Raw genomic sequence first — 19,278 nt, forward strand, 5'->3', positions numbered from 1 at the left:
ATATAATACATTCGCAGAATATTCATGCATCACGTATATAAAATTTTTTTCCCATATTACATATCCTCATCCAAAAAATACACTTTCTACGAGTTACGATGATATTGGATCCGTCCGTCCGAAATTCGCGTCTATTCGGCATTATGGCGGTATTATCTTTTTACTTCAATCAAAGCACACGTATGTCATGTAAAGCTGTAAGCGTATTAGAGTTACGTGTAGAAAACTGCATCGAGATCGTAGCAGACGTACATTTACGAAATGTACATAATTAGATGTTTTATCGACACCAGCGCATGATCGCTCGTTGTCAATGACCGTTTCGTACCTTCTTATTTATTCATCACTATAAATCAAATCTGTCTAATTTGAGCTTCGGAGCCAAAATGCAAAGCCATTGACGCAAAAAGGTTCAATGTGAGTAAGATTTCAGGGACTGTAAAGTGTTGATAAGCGTCACTCAGATACATATATCAACACTTTACAGTCTCTGAAATCTTTGCGTTTTGGCTCCGAAGCTCAAATTAGACAGGCTTGCTATAAATGTTAACTAATATCGTCAATTCAAAGACGAAGTAAACAAGATAATAATAACTGCACGCATCAATATTATATACAGGCTGAAAAGATAAATGCATCTAATTTGCTTTTTTTTCTTCTGATGAAAAATATTTGTTATAAACTTTTTTATTTATTAAACGTTGATAATTATTTATCGACACAAACATCTATTTTACACGAATCCGATATCAACTAATAAAAAAATAAGTTCTTCTCAAGCATATGTATTTCCAAGATTTAATTTATCCGATTCTTCACTATTAAATGTTTTAGTTTAACTAAAATTAAAATGCAAATTACATGATTAACATTGCTGTAATTGGAATGATGTTTAAAGGAAAGCACAAGAATTTTGCTATTAAAGTAGGGGTGCTTTAGCTTGTGCTTCTAAATTCATTCGCGTCGCGGGAACTGTATTTTCCGGTAGTAGCTCCACGCTGTAACCCCATTAAACAAATTTCTCGGCCTAATTTAAGCACCGGCGACCCCGGGCCGCTTTGCCGCATTCTTCTAACTAATTGCTCACGATTAACCCATGGGTGGCACGTAGACAGACGTTAAGCGGTGTTACGCGCGTTAATAATGCGCGGCTAATAGGCGGCGGCTACAGAGCCCGTCAGCTTCGTCGTTTATCCGCTCTACTGCGGCCTGCGCTGCAGCGGATCCGAGATAGGGGTAAACCAGACTATAAAAGGCTTTCGTATTTCGCGTCAGCTGGCCCTCCTTCGTTACAAATCGCCGTTCTTTACGCTACTTTCGCCCGATTTATATCCGATCCCGCCGCGCCGCCTGAACTAACAAGACTTGGCGATACGTGCTGCTCTTGTAAAAGAAGAAAGAAGTCCGAGTTTGAAAGCTCTGCAATTTTGATTCTATTTTCGATTCTACTTTAGGTGTGTATATTTCTAAAATATTCAAACTTTGTTCCACGAATCGTACCTGTGAAGGAAGAGTTTGTCGCGTAAACGCGAATCCGGAATTTTTCTCGTGTTACAATTGAAAATTATACATAAATGAAAAGCAAATGCATATTTCTTATATCGTTAAAATTCGGCTTGGAGTATCAGAGAAAAATATACTTTGTTGAGCAATGTAAAAAGCTTTATAGGACTGGATCAAACAACTGCACGCCATCGAATGGCAGCTTTTGAGGCGATAAAAGTGATAAAAATACGTGTACAGATCGGTTCGTCTCGTTCGATGACTGGCAGGTATCGATTGCATTTTGACGTTTTGCATTAAAATACGTCGGTGCACAGCGTGACGAACGATTGGCACATTTCATGAAAATCCATCGGTATGATCGAACTCTCTCGAAGAGATCAAGCTCATGGAAACGCGAGGACGCATTATAGCGAGCAATATTACGACTGATTAAGCTTCATTCGTTCAGGTATATGTCTTGACGATTCCTCGATGGATTGCCGTAAATTATGAGCGAAAAATGCCGATTGTTTTCGCGATCAGGATCTTCTCAAAGATAAATCCAATTTAAGACTTGTTTATAAAAAAAAGAATGAATTATATAAACAAATATTTGGACAAATATTTTGACAATTTCAACTGATAGAAATATTAACGAACACGCAATTATTTTCTGTCCAATTGTTATATCAATTGTTTCTAGTAGACAATTCTGTATATTTTTAAAAAGTGAATCCATTTTTAAATATCCATATTTTATTTATTGCAAGAAAGTTCGATTATTTTCATTACAAAATATATTCAAGAAGTATATATGATCGTGCAAAATGGACTATATTAAAAACACTAATTGTTTATGACAACGTTTGTAAAAAAGGAGTGATTACATGCTGAGAGAAACTCTGTTCTTTATGACTTTATATAAAAGCATCATGTTTTTCAATTTCTTTAAAATCTTTAAATAATCGATAATCTTGATGCGTCTCTTTTACCCAGGATTGGGAAAATTACTTTCAAAAAGTAACTCGTTACCGTTACTTGTTACCCATTGAAAAAAGTAACTCGTTAGCGTTATTGTTACTCAAAAATACCGAATCTTTACAATTTCCAAATTTTGATTTTGCTCTCTTCTTTTAGTAGCATCCAATTATCTGTGTCGCTAATTGACCAAGTTTAACACGAATTCAACATCTATAGTGGTTATGGTTAATTGCAATATGGTCAAATATAACATACCCTTTTAAAATTCGCTTATACACATTCCATACACACGTATTGTGTAAAAGTGACGATAAAAGTAACGATTATATTCGTTACTTTACCCAAAAAATGTAACTTATCATTACTAATAAAAAATACAACATCCTTACTAATTCATTTTAAAAAAAACCAGTACTGTAACGTACTATTATGAGTAACTATTTCTCAATCTTATTTTTATTACAATTCGTGAAATTTATAAAAAGGAAGACTTATCACCTGCGATTGAATCTTTTTTATGCACTAAAGATCCAGCTTGACCATTTAGGGCCTTTATTTCTTATTTGTTGTGAATTTTTTTTGCCACAAAATAGTGAGTTCTAATTTTCAATACTTTAGTTTTCAAATCTACAAATGAGAACATTTCCGTTTATTCATCAGTCTTTCTTTAATTGCAACATGACACGAGCTCGCCAATTACCCTGAAGTTTATTGCCCAAAACAAGTTTATCGGGCATCGCGTTTATCCAATCGCAATCTCCCATCATTCGTTCATCGTATGTCACGTATTTTCCTTACTCGTAAAACTACTCTTGGCTTCGCGTTGCTGTCGGAGCTACCTTCGACTTCCCTATTCTCCGAAACCATCCCGCGCGCTCTCAAGTCAGTTAGACGAAGGCTGAGGCTGGTGTGTTGTGCCACTTCCGGTAGCAGGTGAGAGGCTGGCGCAACCACCCTCGCCGGAGAATTGCACGATCCGAGAGGAGAGCCAGACAACCGTACGGGTTAGCTGCGCCGAGAGCGAGCTCGACTTCGACACGAACACGGCCATCTACGTACTACAGGTCTTCGACGCCGATACCAGGAGACTGCTGGCGTCCGCAACGAGTCTGACGCCGAGCATGCTCGAGGTGACGGATCTGCCGGTCGACAGAAGCCAATCCGGTCTCATGCTGTCCCTTAGGATCATGACGGAGCAGGCCATGAGCGACGCCACGGTCCTCTTCAGTACGCACTTTGTTCAAGAGGGTAATACCAATAAGGAGCACCACCGTTACCCAGGTAGGGCCCAGATAAACAATGGATCGTCCTACCAACCCGCCCGTACCTCCGCCCCACGCCCTATGCCCTCACCTCTACGATGGTGCTTTTTGCTCGAAAGCTCATCGAAGCAGCGATGAACGACGTCGTCGTTGTGGTCGAACGAACTACGAAATTCGATTGCCTCTATTCTTTACCACTTTGTACAATTCAAATTATTCTTTTATCAACCGGTGACGTCTTGGACAAGAGCCGCATCGCGATCGCGAGATTCTGGAACAAACGACTCGTACTTATAAGTGGTCTGTTCCTCTGTGTCTTGAGTATACTATCCATTTAATCTTACATTATTTGAATACTGTCGTTGCCGAATTCTTATTTTGAATTATACTTATGGGCCCTTATGGCTATCACAAGCCATAGATATGAAAATCGTGATGCGATAAGATGTAGGAATTATGTATATAACGAAAAAAAAGGAATAAGCAATTATTAGATCGCCTGCAATTTTTAAATTTTATTTCTAATCACTTGAAAGCCCAATTAGTCCATTTACTAGTAGTTTATTTTATCACATCCACTTGTTTATAAGTGCTTCTTGTAATTTCGTGTTGTACATACAATAATGATAACCCCCTTACATACTTTATCACGTTACCATTCCATCAGCTTTAATCGAAGGGGAATAGCATTGTTTTGGGGAGTCAAAAAGTAATATTTTCGAATGAAATTTGTAAAATAATAACTCGCAGCTATTAATTCTCTTATTATATGGATTCATCTTTTTTTTAATAATCTGCAGCTCTTGTTTTAAGCAAGAAGCTCGAAATCACTTCAAATCGGTTCCATCTTTCTATGTTTTTACTTTTTTTTTAAGTAAATTATAAAAGAAGATATTAAAACGGGGTCAACGCAAAAAGATGTAAATAAAAGGAATACTATTTTTTATAGATTTTGACCTCCTAAATATGATAATATTAATTAAAAAAACTCAAATAGGGAATACCTCGAAAAAGTGAGCATGATGTATTTATCCAAATTTCAATATTTTTGCTTAATTTTTAAGATGTTCCCCGGACGTCACGAACTTTTTAATAACTTTATCGTATCTAAGAGGTCGAAATCTACAAAAAAACATTATTTTCTTTATTTACATTTTTTTAGATAAAAATCTGCCCTTTTTTGGAAGATGTTAAAAAAGAGCCTATTTTTTTAACATCTTCAACGTAAGTGAAAAAAATAGTGTTTTTTATATATTTTGATTTTTCCTGGATATAATAAAATTATTAAAAAGTTCATGGCGTGTAGAGAGCACTTCGAAAGTTAAGCAAAAATATTAGAAACTTAGATAAATAATTATGTTCGTGTGCTTAATTTTCAAAATATATTCCTCAAATGCTACGAAATTTTTAATAATTTTATTATATCTAGAAGATCAAAATCTACGAAAAAAACTATTCCTTTTACTTACACCTTTTTGGGCAAAAATTGATCCCTTTTTAACATCCTTTCTTTTTATCAATCAGTATTGGGGTTCCTAATTACTTTCATACGATCAGTAGAAACTATTGTGACAAAGGCTTCGTAGAAAAACGTTTCATCCGAATCGTGCAATACGTGTTGAAACAGACTAACACTCTACACAGTGATTCGTTTGCAATGAAAATGCTCAGTCAGTGGAAACCACCCGACAGGTCAATACTTCGGCAAATTCATCACGAAGTATCTCGAAATTTGCATATTTGTTTTGCACACGTACCGCAAGTTTTTTTTTTACGTCCATCGAGGAGCTTGAACTATCGAATTAAAGGCAATCACCAGAGAATTCCGCGATTGACTTGCGAAATACTGTTACACTGTTTGTACGATACGGTCAGATCTTGCATGCGCCAGATTCGTGTTAATATGAATAAAGCGCGTTACGCTACGTAACCTTCGTTGTGAGAAGATTTTGCCTGTTTTCTCGATTAAACTAGTAGATGTGCCTTGTTACCGCTTATATTAAATACTTATATGCTTATATTTCGAGTTTCCTTGTACTCAAACTTACGCTTGCAAATTTTTCTTGCACGTATTCGTGAATGTATATTTTGTTAATTTTCCTGTATTATACATAACTTAAGATTAAAAAAAACGTCTATGTTATATGACTTAAAAAACATTGCTGATACTTTTGCATGTTAATTAATTACTTTTTCTTTTTTTTAATATAAGGTTTAGCAAAGTAGAAAAAAAAGTTACAATTTGTTAGCGATGTCACCGTCGTACATTTAATTAAAAATGTTCAAAGAGACTCTTCAGTCATATTTAAATACGACAAATACTTATGCTGTAATATTTAGATCAAAGAAATAATTTATATATCAAATTCAATTTTATTTAATAAAGCGTGCTGATGTATTTGTATGCGTGTTTGTATGCGTATTTTGACAGGCATATATGATCATTTTCTCTTCATTTCTCGTTGCATATTAATCACATTTAATGCGTGACATAATGAGAGATGAAAAAATCTAATTTCGCTAGACGTTTCTGCAATACGCGCGTACTACAACAAAATATTATACACAATATAATACCAATTAATTATTTAAATACAATTAAAACTTAAAATCGGTCGTATTTTAAATATATTTCTTCTCGGGTAAAAATGTTTTATCGGTTTTATATTTATTTTATAGTGCATAAAATGGAAACAGCAATAAATGAGAAATATTCATTATGTTATTAATCCATATAAGTATAAAATTCATATATCGTTGAATCAACATGGAAGCTGTCTCTATAAAATTATTTAAAAAATACATAAAGTTATAATAAATTTTTCAAATTTATTAGGTGGTATAATTTCGTATTCTACTCTGCGAAACATTTTTATAAGTTTAAGCTTCTACGTGACAAGAGTGACAAGCATTATCATAAATGAATGTAGTAATCCATTACCTTCTTTCGCGTTTGTTAGTTTTCGCGATGACACCCAAATCATTTACGTAAACAGTTTGTCCCGGCTACTCTAATAAATGACGTATTTCGTATCCGGTAACGTGACGCATGTACTCGATCTTTAAATGCGATTATGCTATTTCATTACACTTTTGTTACCAGTTATGGTACATATAGCGATATTATGAACAACATCGATGAAGATAACTGGAACAGATATGCTAATCGAAGGTTTCGCCGCGTTCTTACCGGAAATCGGTTTACCCTGGCGTATCCCGTGAACGGTTAGCACGCGCACGAGAGAGCAAAGTCGGAAGAACTTGTTTCTAAGGGATACCGCTAAGACGACCGCTTATATATGTAAATCCCGTCGAGGAGCATTCATCCAAAATTGCTCTGTAGCCAAAGCTTGATCTTCCAACTTGATCCGCAATGATATACGTAACATCCCTTAAGTATCACGAGAAATTATTGGCGTCCTTAAATAGAAATGTTAGAAACACGAAAACTTGAACGTGCAGTCAGTCGCTTGAGTATACATTGACGTATTTAATTTAATAAAATTTGAACTCGGCATTGTATTCTATAAAATGCATCGAGACATTTTGTTATGTAAACTTCATTTTAAGCACATTTACGTGAATTAATTGTCATTATATTTATTTGTAATGTTTCCACTATGGTTGTTAGACAACAGGCTGCTATACGATCAAATAATCCTAAGCTTCCCGAATGAAGTAGATCCTGCGAGCAACGTTAGCAACGTGTAGCACAAGGGAGTTTCAGGAACAGCGCTTTCAATTAATCTTTCGTAAATTAATAGATAAGGTCACTGAAAGCGGCTTAAGTTCGAAGACAATGAAGCTGCACGCACAAGTGACGCGCACAACGGAACGCGGCGTTATTGCACGAAGAGCTCGAGTCATGCACCAGAGATTTGTTCACATCCATCTATTGTATCGTGAGGTGTTTCGTAAGACAAGTCCAGAATATAAATCCGGAAGATCTAATTTAAATTAATCTGTTCAAAAATAGATACATTTGTCGCCTTATTTATTACTATGAAAATTTCTCAAATATTTTCTGAATATTATATAGATTTCTTTATTTATATCTATTTTCTACAAATTTGTTTAATTGTATGTACAAAATGTTATCTCGCAAGGCATGTTCGAGAAAATTGCGATACCTAGTGCAAAACGGATAAATATTACGAAAACGTAAATCAAAAAGTATATTTGCGATTTCTCTATATAAATATAAATAAATAAATTTTTTATTATTTTCTTTTTACTTCCTACGTTATTTTTTATTGAGTCCACTATTACTAAAGATGATGCTCTTCAAGTTTAAGTTTAAAAAATCCGAAACAGTTTCTTCGTAAACAATAAAATCTCAGCCGTGTCTACTATTTTCTTCGTGTCTTTTATAACGTTATGTAATATTTTCTTTTGTATTATTTTAATACATGTATAAATTTGCAAAAAAACTTTCGTTTATAATCAATCACATTGTCTGTTTTTCGAATAAAAAGCGTATCTAAAGATTCACAAATCTGGCAAAATACATTTTCCGCGCACGTACAGAGGTATGAATTCAAATCGTCATTAGCTTAGTTTGATGGACGCGAATGTTGATGCATCCTTGGCTTTAATATTACCTTAGAAGGAAGGGGTGTGGAAAGGAACGAGGCCAGAACAAGGACGAGAGCCAGCGGAGAGGCATTCATTTAACAGAGTTCGCGAATATAAGTGGGTTTTGATTAGCCTCAAACTTGAGTATACCACAGGAGTTCAGAATGGAGTGCATTTGAATTCCAAATTCATTGCTAATGCGGTTGTATGATCTATGATGTGCGCAAACACTCGACGACTGCGTATTTGAGAGGAATTATTTTTCCATGAACCTTGACTTCGCCTGTTACGAAAATGGCGTACGCGGATTTAGCATTTAACTGGAAAAGTCGCGAAGCTATTTTAACTTGAATCGAATTTCTATAGGCTAAAAATCTACCTATTAATTGCAGAAACGAGTTCAATTTTTTCGAGATCAATTTTGCGCGGATAATCACACATTTCAAGTGAGAATAACTTAAAATATCTACAAACAGGAGAATGAAGCTTGAAAAGAAGCTGTACTATAGATAGAAATCGAAGTAGAATGCAGAGAATTTTAATTTGCCGTTTTATTTTTTTATACGAGTGAATTATTCGGATTTTTAGCGATGCTCGAACGAATATTAACAGCCAGGAAGTAACAACTTCGGCGCGATATAATTAGATTATTTCAAAGATACAGGCAAAGGGGGAGGGTGTTATAAATTCTCATTGCGCATTCCGTAAATCGACCAGGTTGCGATAAACCCCAGGAATGCAACCGCGTAGGTAGATTCCAACGCGAAGCTACCTTTACGATCGCGTCGCTGCTAAGAGAAACCTTATACGTGCGCATTTTTTATGACCACATTTTTTACGGTCCATGCCGCACGTACTCGCATACATATACTCCCACAGACACACACACACACACACACACGCACGCGTGCGCGCGCGTGCTTATCGCGCGTACTTTCAACGTATCAGAAACGTACAGGATGCTTCTAGGATGCTATGCTTGCGGCATGGTGTTCCTGCTTCCGAGTTAGATTTATGTTGCGAGATACACTTTCCACGGACTTTAATCGCACACAAATAAAAAGATAGGGTATCCGTAAGATCCTCAGAGTCGAAAACATGGATGCATTTCATCCTGTAGTCGCTCATTTCTTCATCAAAGAATAACCCTCAAGCTTCCCTCTCTATACCGAGTAACGACTCCTCACATCGCGAAAAAGTGTGACGAACGCCTGCATTAGCTCACGCGATCATCATAATCTGTCATAATTTGCATATATAAATTTATGTACGACACTCGTTTATAAATATTTCTCACACGCGAGACGCGCATATTTTTTCCCTTATTTTTTTTTATGAGCTCGTGTCGCAACATATTTTTTCCTAGCGGACGTAATAAAAAAAAATTGTACAAAAAAATCAACGGTTGTTATTAGTTATCGTGAGCAAAATTATTTTAATAATTATCGACAGCAACACACACAACAAAGAAAAAAATTACGTGAAAAAAAAATTACATGAAAAAATATGACAAATTTTTTGCGGAAACATCAAACATGCGCATTTGATTCTTTGTAAATCTGGCAACGCGATTGTCTTCATTCGGTCAGTCGCGATAAAAGTATTCGAACTGTAAACAAAACTCGGAGCTTTCGCCATAAGGATTACATACCATACAAAAGAGACGGTAAAGCCGCTTTCATATCGAAAATGCTTTATCCATAATCGAATCGACGTTCGCGAGGAAATCGCGACGTAGCAAAGCAGTTCGTTTTATCGCGTTTCATGCATTTTTCATCCGCGATCTTTTGTTAACACATTTCTCTTAAAAATATGCAAGATAAGGATTTTTGTTTTCGATATCCGATAAGACGCGAAACGGCAACGCTGTTCCTTGTATTTAAAGAATGGACAGATCACTTACAGCCTTCGGCATAAATATAAAAGTATCTTTAACCCTTAAATATTTAATTTAAAATTAAATGGAATATTTTCTGTAAAAATTCGCTTTTTAAGGAAAAAGATATATCTAACGTACTGATTATTATAATGTTTCCTGCGTTTCTTGGTCGAAATGACAATAGGGACATTTCTAATTATTGTAAAATTTAACAGAGCACATTATTGCAGCTATTTTACTTTCCTTCGCGAAATTTGAACACTCTCCGCTATTGTCCTATCCCTTTCTTCGTATTCGCCCCGAAACAATTGGACACAATTTGCAGCCCTCACGCCAGTTATGCTGTCGCTGTCGGGTCCACTATTGGGTGCCGTGGTGGGAGCCACAGCGGGATTGCTTCTGGTAATCTTCGTGATCGTGCTGGCTGTCAAGCTTCGGTATCGACCTCGATCTCAGGAGGACTCTCATGACGACGGCGGCATGGCGAACCTGGCGGCATCGGGAACCGGCGCCTCGTCTCCACTTGACAAATCGTCGACCTTGCCCCTCAGTACCGATAGCATCGAGAGCTTCGAGAAGAATCCCGATATAATACCACATGCAAACGGTAGGCAAGAGTACCTGTCACTCTGCTTCACAGCATGCTCCTCTATCTGGTTTTTTATCCAGTGATTGGGTCATGATAAACGCATCCAGTATAAAATAAATCATTCTCGTTATTAATCGTTATCATCGTTATTAATCGCTAAAGTGCTTACCTAAAGATTAGCTCAGTTATTTTGAGGAGCAGTGGAAAGTATACTTCCCACGTTTTTCTTCTTCATTTTTAAGATCTACTGCTCACAGTTTAATGAAATCAATTATATGATTTTACATTTTTCTGATATATTATTATTTACTTTACATGTTTTCCATGGTCATTATACCCGATTGTTTTTTTCTAATCATTTATATAGAAATGAAGTTGAAAAAAGTAGCATCTTTTACAAAAAAATGTGGTTTCTTGGAAAGTAAGATGAGATAAGAGACTAAACATTTTACTGAATATTCTTCATATGTCAAAATATAATATATATTTTTTCCAGAATTTTTTGCACACTAAATTATTTTATAAAAAAAACTATTGTTCTACTTGCGTGAAGATAAAAATTACACCATGTAACAAGTTTTTTGCATTTTTATCATGAAAGATTGTTCTTTAGCAATATATAAATATGACCTCAAAAATTGTCTCTCATGTAAAATTTCCAAGAAAGAAAGAGTTGAAATCCTCCAAAAATGTATTTTTAACGATTTTCATAAATTCATAACGCATAAACCAAATGTTCCAACAACTTCGGGACAGCATTGAAGAAGTCTAACATTGAAGTTTGGACTTTTATCTTTCTGAAGAAATTGAAAACTGAAAGTGCAATTTCGTGGATGCCATATTCATTCAGATTTACACTAATTTACCCCTATATGGTAGCCATATTGAATTTGCCTAAAATATATTTAAAGTACATATAGATGTATTATTCCAACATCTGACTTTGACCGTAAGTGGCGCTTTTCTTGCTTAGTTGATAAAAAGTATTTAGAGCAAAATAAGCTTTTTTGCTTTAATTAATTTTATATTTCTATAATTATTGATAACTTACTTAAATATTTAAACCAAAAAATTAATCGGTACTTCAAAATTCAATCGTCATTGAAGGTTGTTGTGTGTTTTGTTTTGTTTCCACAAAATATTTTTTTCATATATTTTGAAGGCAAACTGATTTAATGCTAATTATAATTTACTAACATTAAATATCTATCTTAATTTTTTCATTTTTTAGCGATATATATATTTACACAGATAATAAATAAATGATGCTTTCTAAAAAAAACTTTTAGTTTTTTTTATGTATGGAAGTTAAGTAGTGTGCGTGCGGTGCGTGCGTGCGTGCGTGCGTGCGTGTGCATAAAAATTCTTGGGTCAAAGTTCTTTAAAACAAGAAATTGCAATGTCAATTCATAATCAGTTATAATAAGAAGTTGCAATATCAAGTCATAATCAGTTGCAACAAAAGAGAGAGAGAAAGAGAGAGAGAGAGAGAAATTGCAATATCAATTCATAATCAGGTATAACAAGAAGTTGCAATATTAATTTATAATCAGTTGTAATATATGCATAAACTATATAATTTTAATGGTGTAAAGGCGCAACGTACTAATCCCTGTACTTTATTATATTATAGAGAATTCATATGCGGAATTATGCAAAAGTACATCACCGCGATATGTACTGCAACAACAACGCCCGGAAGTGAATACCTTCGCAGCAACAAACAACGTAAGTACAGTTTGTAATTATGTACCTAGGATAATAGTACATTTAACATCTAAGTCCCAAGTCACAATTAATTTCTAATTACGTGTATGTAATCCTCTTATAAAAACACATTGATCATAGTAAAGTTATATTTTAAAGTAAATTCAGCTCAATATAACACTTTTGCACTTTAATTAATAATAGAAAAAAAAACTATATTTAAGTAACTTATATTATGATTCCACTTTCTCCGCTATAATAAATCAACTAATCGATTTTTATTTTAAAAATGCGTGTAATCCGATATTACATATTTGAATTGAATTCTTAATCGACCAAATCATATTGTTCAAATTCTGGGAATAATATTGTTCTTAGCAGGGATCCGAGTTAACATACGTTGAATTAGCACTAAGGGGAAACCGACGAATACCTCCGAATTGCTACCAGCCCGTGCAAATCTCCAACATCCAACGGCCCCAGATGCTGCCTATGTCGACTTTGACGCGCAGACAACCGATCCAGGAGCCGACAATTTACGCGCAAGTCGCCAGTCATTCTAAACCGATTTACGTGCCACCGCCACATCCGTACATGAATCGTTCCAGCGACGAAACTACGGCGGAGACACCACTGATCGGACACGACAATAAGGTAATGATAGGCTTGTAAAAATAACGAAGCCTTTACGGTTTATTATTTCAATGAATTTCTAAAATGGAATGAAAAAAAATTATATATAACTGTAGAGAAAATAATTTCAATTTAAGTACTAAAAATATTGTATATCTAAATATTTTGACATTTAGTATAGTTATTTTTTGACAGAATTAAAATACTACTTTGAAACGGTGGCAAAAATAAGAATTTACGTAACTTTGTAAAATTGTAATTTTTGTAATTGTAGAGCGACTTTCGGATAAATATTTTAAACTTAAAACCTCACTTTTTGGAAGGTTATTAAGTTTTTTCGAGAAAGAGTTATTGTATTGAAAACACTTGACAATTAATGCAAAATTATAACAAAATTGGTGTCATTCATTTGTGCAGCAATCAGTAAATTACAATGGACTCATCGTGGTTGAGAAAAACACGATATTATCGCAATGTTATTCTAATTAACTGGAGATAACTAGTCTTTAATTATGATCTGTATCTCTTCTAGATCACTACGATCAGCCACTCGAGCAGCTCAATTTGGCGCACCGATACGCCGCCTTCCTCGAATGCGCCAACGACATGATTTCAACAAGCTGCATCGTAATTCACGATTCCATTTCGCACCTAAACGTCTCTTAATGTTCTCCCTTCCCTCTTGGAAAGAAAAAGAAAATAAAAGTACACATCGATCCATGTACGTTAAGTGAGAAGTTTTTCGAAGAAGGCGCCGCAGCCTTCACTAGTAGAGATTGTTAGACCTTTACTACGAGTGTTATAAATAGAGGATTCGTTCGACGATGAAAGTAATTAATAAAATCGCGCGGAGTATATATATATATTATATATATACACACATATAGATTATGCGCTTTACCGAATGATTTGTGATAGTGGTTGGTTGGAGCCGGAGAAAGAATTGAACTGTTTTTCAGCCGTCCGTAAAATTTGAGGCAGGGCGAACGCACTATTTTGATCTCGCAGCAGAGACGTTCACTGTTCTATCGACCGATTAAGAATTCGTTGTACGATGAATGTTATCGAAGAATTGGCAATAATTATGTGTAAAAAAAAAGCAGTTTTTTGTTCGTCATAATGACGCGGAAAACGGTGAGTTTTTTTCTATGCAATTTTTATTAATTCATACCTACAATATCCGTGAATATTTCTTATTTGATTTTTCGCAGAGAAAAAAGCGAAATTCATTAAAAAAAACTGAAAGTTTTTTAGAACATCCTCTGCAAAAAAATTATATCAATTCTCTTTCAATTTAATCCTTTCTTTAAATAATAATTTATAGAGTCTATTTTCAAAGCTTTTTATATACATGCAAATCTAGTTAATAAATCTTATAATTGAACATCAAAAGTTACAATATTAATTTTTAATAGGGAGTTTTTACAATACCGTTTATCCAGATACGGAGAACGTTAAGATCAAGTTATCTTCTTCTTAACAATTAATTAACAAAAAGATAACTTTAGCGTTCACCGTATCTGGACTCACGTTATTGTAAAAACTCCCAAATATTTATTGATAAAAACAGTATTGATAGAACCAATAATATCTCCATTCTTCAAAGTTCCGTGAAAAGAGGAATTCTGGTTGTTGAAAATATTTGATACATTGATTTTGACGAGTACCCGTAGGTATGAGTTAAAAATCGAAATAGCACTTCGCCCGCCTCGGCGTGTAAATCAAACAACGCCGGTGGAAATAGATTGCGAACGCAACGATTTAGTGTGATTGGTAGGATAAAAAGTTAGTCGCGCGATTGTCTATTGTTTTGCGTCTTCTGTCTACCGTTCTAGGAATTTTTGTTTGATATTACTTTCAAATGGCTTCATTTATTCCTATTAAAATTTCATTTATTCCTATTAAAATTCTAAATTATTAAAATTTTAAATCAACATTTTATCATTGAACTATAGCTTCCAATATTAATCAATTTATAGATTTCTAAAAGAAGTAAGAAATACTTCTTAAACTTTTTACTTTTTATTTTTTATATTTTAAACTTATTTTTTGGAAATATTAAAGACTATTATAAAATAAATCAAACTGCCCTAAATTTTACTTACACTGCCTCTAAAGTTAATTAAAATGATTTCTAAAACAAGTTATTAAATGTATAAGCGTGTAAAAATAGATGGATTGAAAAAGAACCAAAATTTATTTCGATTACAAAACTCTTCTTCACATTAATTACGTTTCTTTTCATTTTCACGAGGAAGATATAATTAGAGAGAGAAGAATTATAAAATAAATCCTTTATTGAAAATTAAGGCTGAGTTGTGCCACCTTTCTATAAACTTCAGTTCACTGCCTTATTCTCTTACTCTTTTATATTCTTATTCTTTTACTCTCTTTTATTTATCCTTTTATATAATAGATAAATTGCTATATAGTTTATCTGAAGATGGTACAACCGGCTTTAAGATACGTTAAAATAAACTTTTGTCGATTTCATGGAATATTTATTTATACAAAGTGTCAAACGAAGTAATATTTAAGCAGATTTGCCAATTCTAAATTTATCTGACTTTCGAAATGAAATATTAATATTTTATAGACTTGAATCCTTTCAATACATTTTGACCCATCTATTTTTACAAAACACTGCGTACGTTTAAGGAAGAAACGAACGTACGTTAATGAGCTTTGACGTTATAGCAACGGGAGAAACGTTTTCTTTTTCTCTTCTGTTTTATAGTTACCCACTATCTGTATAGTACTCACATAGCGCGTAGGCCGTTTTATTCAGAACGAGCATTATATAAAGTTGCTGGTAGAGCAGAATAGAAATCTGAGAAGGCGGATGAAACGAGGAGGTACGATTCCGAGGATCGCGATCGATTGTCGACGCAACGAATCCTTACGAGCTACTCATCGGACAATGATATACTTGAAAAGTCGGACGAAACGCTCGACGATCACGTCCGATGATAATAATACTAATAATGATAATAATGATGATGATCATCGTAAAGAATCCTCGCGATAGTCACGCGCGACACTTCGAGAAGACTGAGCAGAGCGCAGGATTTGTAATGCGCAAAGGTGCCATATAACAGAGACGGGCTTGTTTTTTATTCGGATTTACTCGATCGAATAAATCGCAAATCAATCTCACGATTTTTATTATTATGATTGTACTACTGAACATTCAAAATTGCTGTACCTTGTATGTTAGTGTTGTTAAGAATCGATGATTATCTAGAGAAATTATTTCATGCCTTGTTGGATGAGACATTTAAACGGAAAACGAGTTAAACATGAAAAGCATCTTGGGGAAAAAGTTATAGTATTTGAAACAATTGTATCATTATATCTGCCTCAATAAATAATATAACTTTTCTCTGAGTCTTTTTATATGTCTATGTGCAAATGAAAATATTCAAACGTTTCCGTTTTAATGTTTTGTCCTGTTTATGAAAGAAAGTAAAAATTGTGTTTCGAACAATACAAAATTTAAAGTTTTCTCTTATAACCTGTTTTATTAATATTAATTAAGAGAGTTTAGAAAAATATAGGCTTTATAGTTGACTAAAATATGTATATTTAACAATTAAAATAATTATTCTAGTGTTATTGGATTTAATTGAAAAAAAATAATTTTGTACGATATGCGATATAATAGAGTTCAATTATTGAGTAGTATACTTTAGCTGTTTATTAGATCATTCTAATTGTAAGCAGTCGGATCAAATTCAAGAAAATAAAAATTAATTTATGATGTAAATAATTGCGCCCGTCTCTGACATATGAGTTTATAATGGAAGTGATGTAAAAAAAAGAAACATTTTAAAGAAAGATAAAATTTCTCCCTTACTTTCTCTCATTTAATTTATTAGCAAAAGAATGTTGAGAATAGTTTACATCACTTTCATTCTGATTAACTCATACGATCGTAGCGCGAAAGCAACTGTTGTTCGAACGAATTCGATATTGTTGTTGTATAGTGTAACCACCACGACTCGCATCGAAGGCGAAACGTGGCTAAAAGCCGGCATCGATTGTAATAAAGAACAACGCGTTCGCGTTAACTACTTGTATCCTTTTCCTTTTATGTTAAGGGTAACATTTAGCAATGTTCGCAAGTTTATGAGCTGATTGATTTACCTCCATTATAAAAAAAAGAGTGCCGAATAATGCAACCGTGAAAGAAGCGTTGCAAAAATGTGCAAAAAAACCCTTCTACGTTAATCTTTCGGACGTCGTTTATAAATGATATCTTGACGTTCGTTATGTGTTGTTCTACAAATCCAGACAGCACCAATCCACAAACAATTTTTATACAGTTTTTATATTATTTTTTTTAATGATACAAAAAATATGGAGAGACTCTGTTCGTATTTAAACTTTAATCTTTGTCTTTGTACTTTTTCCGAAATAGTAAGTAATATAATGCACTATCGATTAACAGACTCCGCTGTATTCGCTCAATGTCTCAAACTATACGATGTAGATATTAGAGGAATCAGAGATCTCACATTCATCAGAATGCGGCATTTAAAAGAGAAAGATGCGGCCGCGTAAAAAACAATTTCTCCCCATTAACGATAAGCCGATTCTTGATATGTCACAATTATCAAAGAACAAGAATACACGTAGAGATATTTTTTATATAATATTGTATATTTATTTATAATTTTTTCGTGCTCTTTCGATCGTACGTTTAGCATCAGACATAGCTATCTAGTTTTAAGTTGTACGAAGAAAGTGATCCGTATATATTGCATAAAAATAAGATTTTTTAGAATACATCAGAAGAAATCACGACGATGAATAAGCGACGAAAATATGGAATATCGATGTGTTCTGACGTATGCGAGCTTTCTGATTCACTTTAAACGGTGAGATTATTATCCCTTTGATAAAAATCAACGATTAAATATGTTCGAATGGCTTCGACGAAAGTCGAAGCGCTCTATTTGTAATTTAAATTTTAAAATATTACTTCGTAAAGTAATAATAGCGAGGAAGGTTCGCGATTCTCGCGAACGTGAATAATAATTAATAATAATAATAAAGAATGAGAGAAGAAGTAAACGTCAGTGGCGGTAGCTGTGCGCCAAAATCAGAGATTCTGTATTTTGTCAGATAACTATAATTATTATTACGCCAGTGTAACATAAGACTTTGATATGTATTGTTAGTATGCATCGTGTGGATATTACAGAGAATAAATTTAAATATAAAACATACATCAAATATACGAGCATACGCATATGTACACGTGTGTTTGTGTGTGTAAAGGATAAACTTAAGACACTATGTAAACACAATTTCAAAAATAACTTTTAATATAGATTTACTTGTGTAAAATATAAGGAGAACTAATTGTGCTCAATAAATTTCAATAAATAACGATTTTGCCTATGCTAATAATTATCATTACTGAAGTTATTTTTGTGTAGTTTTATAAGGATATATAAAGTAGAACGATATCAGGAAATTGTTAGGTCTATTCTTTTTCGAAATATTCTGAACTAGTTCTGAACTAGTGCAATAAGTTAAAAAGTGAAACAAACTACATCTGTTTCACTTTAACTTATTGCACCAGTGTATCCCAGTTCAGAACTTTCTTCGAAAAAGAATAGACCTACTCAAATTAAATAACTTATGTACAGGATGCCGCATAAATTCGTTACCTTATTATAAAAAAAATTCTTCACTCACCAATTCAATGTGCAACGGGTGGAATGGAATTACTTGCCACGTATAACGATGATACTGTAACAGTAAATATGATAAATAATATAAGATTCAAATCAAACAGTGCTCAAAATAAAATCAATGTTTCAAGACAATTCTTACAATTCTAAACTTTTAATTCATTTTTCGATTAAATATTTACTAATTATTTATCTCTTGAAAAAAATTTCACAAGAATAAACCTTTTATAAAATTTTAGATAATTTCTCATTCTTTAGTTACACGTTTATATTTTTTATTGAGATAAAATAATTTAAGTAAATGAGAAAGAATTATGCAAAACTTTATGCAAATAAAAAATAATACTCACCCCATACAAGGTTGCTCTACCGGTGCGTGTTCGATGCCTTTCTTAAGCCCGATGTCCGCGATGTTATAAACCAGTCCGAGACCTCGGATGAAGAAAGAATTGATCAATCGTATTG

General features: G+C 33.7%; 1 protein-coding gene across 1 annotated transcript in view; it reads left to right on the forward strand.

Annotated features, from left to right (window-relative positions):
* LOC108731160 (uncharacterized) overlaps window positions 1-14,207 on the forward strand; it is a 294,726-nt gene extending 280,519 nt beyond the window's left edge. Inside the window, exons 13-17 of the mRNA XM_018461318.1 lie at window positions 3,397-3,747; window positions 10,508-10,789; window positions 12,405-12,499; window positions 12,857-13,132; window positions 13,644-14,207. Coding sequence (XP_018316820.1) covers window positions 3,397-3,747; window positions 10,508-10,789; window positions 12,405-12,499; window positions 12,857-13,132; window positions 13,644-13,721 — 1,082 coding nt within the window. The 3' untranslated portion in view covers window positions 13,722-14,207. The remainder of the gene's footprint in view (window positions 1-3,396; window positions 3,748-10,507; window positions 10,790-12,404; window positions 12,500-12,856; window positions 13,133-13,643) is intronic.
* The last annotated feature ends 5,071 nt before the right edge of the window (window positions 14,208-19,278 follow it).

Source organism: Mycetomoellerius zeteki, unplaced genomic scaffold (genome assembly GCF_001594055.1).
Source record: "Mycetomoellerius zeteki isolate Tzet28-1 unplaced genomic scaffold, Tzet1.0 scaffold120, whole genome shotgun sequence".
Taxonomy (NCBI): domain Eukaryota; kingdom Metazoa; phylum Arthropoda; class Insecta; order Hymenoptera; family Formicidae; genus Mycetomoellerius; species Mycetomoellerius zeteki.